The sequence below is a fragment of the Dermacentor silvarum genome, chromosome 3, assembly GCF_013339745.2.
Source record: "Dermacentor silvarum isolate Dsil-2018 chromosome 3, BIME_Dsil_1.4, whole genome shotgun sequence".
NCBI lineage: Eukaryota > Metazoa > Arthropoda > Arachnida > Ixodida > Ixodidae > Dermacentor > Dermacentor silvarum.
Window position 1 is genome coordinate 197,502,900 of NC_051156.1, and position 5,727 is coordinate 197,508,626.

At 49.1% G+C, this 5,727-nt stretch overlaps 1 protein-coding gene across 1 annotated transcript; it reads left to right on the forward strand.

The window, feature by feature from the left end:
* Positions 1–1,248: 1,248 nt before the first annotated feature.
* Positions 1,249–3,532, forward strand: LOC119445127 (ubiquitin-conjugating enzyme E2 Z). The gene is made up of 2 exons (XM_037709451.1): positions 1,249–1,602; positions 2,789–3,532. The coding sequence occupies exons 1-2, from the start codon at positions 1,249–1,251 to the stop codon at positions 3,530–3,532; spliced, it is 1,098 nt and encodes a 365-aa protein (XP_037565379.1).
* Positions 3,533–5,727: the final 2,195 nt, after the last annotated feature.

A 5,727-nucleotide genomic window follows, 5' to 3' on the forward strand; every position in this document is an offset into this window, starting at 1 on the left:
AAGCTTTGCGACGAGGAAGACATTGCATACTTGCGCACAGGCGAACACAGAAAGTTCTCCTCACCCCATACATGCTTGCGAGGCGCGCTTGATGTGCGTGAGTGCTGACGGGCAGTGCGGCCCAGTGTTCCGTATTTGATACAAAGCCACGACAAGGTGCTCGAGCGGTGCAGTCTTCCAACTAATACCAGCAGATCTGAGGGGGGGGGGGGGGGGGGGGGGGGGTTATACTGCGCGAGATATGTCACCAAGCTACAAGCTACTATCCCTCAACCTTGGTAACATGTGTTGCGTATTTTTGCAGTTCTTAACTCGTCTGATGAAATCAGCTTCATCGTGCGTTCATCGGTAACTCGATAAAACTATCAAGATGCCTTTCCTACGTTGAGGAATTACAGGAATGGAATTGAACTGCCCGACCATTCCCGGAGTGGAAATGGGCTAAGTTTTTTTTTTCATTCCGAGGAATTGAAAGGAATGGAATTGCGGCAAGTTCTAATTCCCCGGAAGCAATTGGAGTGGAATGGGGGCGCTCATACCGCAACACTGGTTGGAATATGTCTTCACGCACGCACTGCTACCCGATGAGGTTGCTCAGTGGCCATGCCCTGCTAAGCACGAGGTCGCGAGATCGCGAGATCAAATGCTGGCCACAGCGGCCGCATTTTGATGGGGGCGAAATGCAAGAACGCCCGTATACCGTGAAATGGGTGCACGTGAAAAAAAAAAAAACCATGTGGTCACATTTAATGCCAACTCCCCCACTACGGTGTACCTCATCAGCAAATCGTAGTTTTGGCACGTAAAACCCCAGAAACAACAACACAGGCACCGCGCGCAGACTTCCCGGTGGTACCGCTAGATGGCGGAGCGTGTTTAATGTGAAGCGCAGGTAAGGAACTGAGCTGCGTGCATGCACGCCTCATACAAACTCGTCTCTGCGGCGGCAGCACAGTGAGTCGCTAGATTGATTCAATGCTTGATCGGATTAACGTCGACATTCGTCGTGAGATGGATCGTGCCGCGATATTAAATTTCCAAAGTTGTTTATTGGTTCTTTCTTTTACTCAGGGATGTTAAATTACTTTGTCTAGCAATCAGGTACGCCTTTCTTCTCATTCCCCCATTTTCTTTTCTCGATGCCCTCGCTGCAATATTATAAATTTTGTCTTGTGACAAACTTGTTATAAAACACTTGTGAAAACACCTGCTTCTTGGCCAATCCCCCGTAGTGGGCAAGTGCCATTGATGGGGAACAAGAAGAACAAGGTGCACCTGCCGGACACGTCATCTCTTATCCAGACAGGTCGGCAGAATCGGCCCTGCAAAGACATGATGCCGTCGCGGAAACATATGATGAACCTGAACCAGCAGTCTAGCCAGCAGTGCCTGGCGAGGGTGAAGCGCGACTTTACCGACTTCCACACTGATCAGCCACCGGGCGTGTTTATGGCCCCCGACGAGAAGGACATGACCACCGTCCACGCCGTCGTGCCGGGAGCTGCAGGCACGTCGTACGGATGCGGCTTCTTCCACCTGCTAGCTCATCAAGTGCACCAACCAGTACCCGATGTCGCCGCCTCTGGTACGCCTCGGGACACGGCCAGTTCAACCCGCACATCTTGTCCAACAGCCACATCTGTCTCAGCTTGTGGAACACCATGGTTGGGCAGTCCTGGACACCCACGCATAACCTGCCGTTGGTGTCTGTGTCCATCTAGTCGACGTTGGATGGCAGCGTCGAAAGCGTCGACGCAATTGAAGCTGTCGAGCACTTTATCTTTCGAGTTATAAAAACATTTTTGCACGCGAGTTTGTGCGCAATATCTGCGGTACGTACATGTGCGCTGGGCGAAAAAAGTCCGGGTAGAGTCCCAGTGTCCAATATATTGGACATCGCGCTGAGCTGAAACTAGCAGGGCTATTTAAAAATATATATATAAACACTTTTCACCTTCATTACCCTACTGACTTATTCTGAAAGTTTAAGAAAAATCGGTGCACCCAAATGCAACCCGGGTCTCAGGAGGCCATAGGGGCTCAGCCAAAAAAGTAAGGAAGGTGTCTTTAAATTAAGCATGTGAAGCTTTTAGGGAATGAGAGCAAAAAAAAAACATTTTGGTAGCATTCAGACTGGTATGAGCAGAATAAGAGAGACGGAGAAAGCAGGTAAAAAGAAAAAATATATGTAGCGATGAGGACAGCAGAAGAAGAAAACGAAAAAGATCGCTATTAGTCGTTATAAATTTCAGTTCTTTCGTTTGATGCCATCACTTTCGAATTCAGCCGCAGGGTCGTACGTTTGCGCCGCTGCCCAAAAATGTCTTATGAAATTCGAGCTAATTAAAATTCTACCTTTTCTTATTTGTGTACTTCTAAATTAATTATTGTTACTTCGATCAGATATTACTGATTTTAATATACCAGATAATTCTACGTTCTACAGCGCTAAGTCCACAGATATTCTGAAATTTATTCGTCATTATAACTTGTAATAACCCATATATTTCTTGTTCAATCCCCCATAGGGAGTAGGAGCCACATGCTTGATAAGAGCAACAACGACAACAAATATGAGTGCATTAAACCCCCCAATTCATGGCTCAGTGTGTGGGTACGTGCCACTAACATCTAGGCTCTGAATCGACATGGGCATCTTTCCGGCCCATCAACCGCTGTGGGTATACATGTAAGTACCATATTGAGAAGACCCATCGTCATAGGCATCATCAATAGCTGCTGCCGCTAAGGGACCTTCGTGTCAACGTCTGCTCATTCTCGTCGCCAGGGAAGGTCGACGGTAATGGCTGGCCGCGTAAATGCCTGGGACCCCCTCGAACACAAGAACGAGGAGCCGTCGCCACAATGCCTGCACAGGGTGCAGCGTGACCTGCTGGAGCTCCACACTGACCCTCCGCCGGGAGTGTTCGTCGCGCCGGAGGAGAACGACTTGAGCATGCTCCACGCCGTCATCGTGGGCTCCTGGGGCACGCCTCTCCAAGGTGGCCTCTTCCACCTGCTGATTAAGTGCCCGCGCGACTACCCGATGGTGCCACCTCGCGTGCGCTTCATGACGGTGGAAAACAAGGTGTCCTTCAACAGCCACATCCACGGCGGGTGGGTCTGCCTCAGCATACTCGGCACGACTACGGGACCGCCTTGGAGCCCGGCCCTGAGCATCGCAAGCCTGCTCGTCTCCATCCAGTCCATGATGACCGACGGCGCTCAAGAGAGCATGCGCCACGACACGATCAGGGTAGCCGTGTGCGGCACGCTCGAAGCCTGCCTGCAGGAACCGCCAGCCTCGCCTCCGATGCCGCCGGCTCTGACGAAGCAGGTCCTCAAGTACTTCGCGGACAACTACGCCAAGTACGAGGACGCGGTGAAACTGCGGTTGAGCTTCCCAGCAGTGCTCTCTTGGATGCTGAGTATGACGAACAATTACGAGCCGCTGCTCAAGCGACTTCGCGACATCAAAAAGAGGATCGATGAAAGAAACCAGGTGGACGAAGGACAGACCAGCAAGGAGTGAGGATGCGGTCCCTTCTCCCTTTTCCAAAGAACGCGGAGAGGATGGCAGATGTGAAAAAATCAGACGCAAAATTAAGACGACGTTTGAATTAGTAATAAGCGAGAACGGACGAGAAAATTAGGCGGCAGCCATAAATTATATACGAATGCTGCGATTTCTTCCATTGGAATAAAGCGCACACGGGCCTTCAGGGTCATCTATCGCGTGTGTAACGAATTCATATTTATCTATACCGGATGTTCCTACTAAAACATTAGTAATGTTTAAGAAATAGCCATTTTGAAATGAAAGGGCGGTTCTTTCGGAAACATTCCGCTAGCGGCAGCGACCGTGGGGCGATACGAGGTAATTAGTCACTCATTGAGAAAAATCCAATCATTATCTAAGCTTTTAGTTTCTGCGGGCTCGTCGCAAATCGGGAAATTGAAGCGAGCTATCCGTACAAGCCATATTAAGTTTTGGTTCTCGTAAAATGCGATTACTCGCGCAACTGCGGTGCGAGGAAGTTCGGCTATCAGAGCGCGCGATACCGAAAGTGGTCTGCTGCAGCGCGCCGCGTGGCCGCGTCCCCTTGGACAACATTCCTCCTACGTCAACCATCAGCGAATAGCCAGCGCACTCTGTGCTCCACGTCTGACAGTGTCACGGATAGTCGCTAACACAGTATAACATATATCGTATGATGTACGGAACAAAGACAAACGCTATATAGTCGGGATCCATATTGTGAGTTGGCGAAGAATAAACACACACCCAGTGGCATACACGAAGTAGCCGCATACCTATTGGCCCAGCAATACGATTCACACTTCTTTCGTGCATCTGTGAGTGCTTGCTTCCTCGCAGAGCAAGGGCGAAGACCCTTCACAAACGTTTCAGCGTGGGACCGGGAGTGTATGACAGGGATGCCAGTCGAACCAGCTCCGACACGTTCACCGTAGTATCTACGTGTCAGAACAACGTAACAACGTCGTTCTTCAAAACCTCCTCGGCATGCGTGGCAGATGCTGCAGCCATCGCCTAGGCCATTCAGGACGCCGAGCGTCAAACCGATTCGGCTGTCGTGTTATCTGACTCACAAGCGGCTTGCCGCCTGTTTCTAAATGAGGCGGCAACTCTTATCAATAATCAAATTTTAGGCAATCAACTGCTAGGGCACCACATTATCATATGGTGACCGGCACATGAGGGACTGGCGGGGAACGCGAGGGCAGACCGTATTGCTCGAGGATTAGACGTCCGAGCAGCGGCATAGCCCAGCGAAGACCTTCTAGCGAATTCTCGTGACATCCTCTTACAGCAAAGACGGGAGCGGAGACGTTTTGGACATCCTCACTCTAATTTCAACAGCCAACAGGAGAGGGACATACCCCAACCTGCACCACCTACACAGAATACACTCCACGGGGTTCACTGACGAGTGCCCGTGGTGCACAGACACACCCACACTAGAACACATCACATGGACGTGCCCCAAGAGGTCTTCGGACATAAACAGTAAGGCAAAGTAACGTAAGGCAGTGAGAGTTACTCGCCATACTTCTCATATGACACACCACGTATCTTAATAACGTTCCCCTAACTCAGGTTCCCACTTGCAAATACCTTGGTATTTATATTTCTCAGAACCTTTAATTTCTGGCAAACTCGTGTTGACCACATAACTAGTAATGCTAGTCGTACTCTTGGTTATATCAAACGTAATTTTTAGTCTAGCTCCCATCAACCTTGCTTGCTTTATAAAACACTAGTTATAAAACGCTAACCTTGCTATATATAAACCTTGCTTTATAAAACACTAGTTAAGCCCAAGCTTTAAAATGCATCTTCCGTTTGGGATCCTCCATGTCAGTTCAGTTAACCTCAGCATAGAAGCCATTCAGAACTGTGCAGCACGTTTTATTTTATCTAACTACTCACGTACAGCAAGTGTCACTTCAATGAAATTCAATCTTGATTTGCCTAACATGTCACTTCGTCGTAAAGCTTCCACATCTCTGTCTATTTCATAAAATCTATCACCATCCTACTTTAAGCGACTCTGCCTTTTGTTACCGCCGTCGTACACTTCTTCCAGAAACGATCATCAGCTCAAGGTTCATGTGCCATGTTGCCACACTAACTTTCATTTCAATTTCTTCATTCCCATAACGAGGGGCGACTGGAACCACCTTCCCGTTTCCGTTGTTTCAATC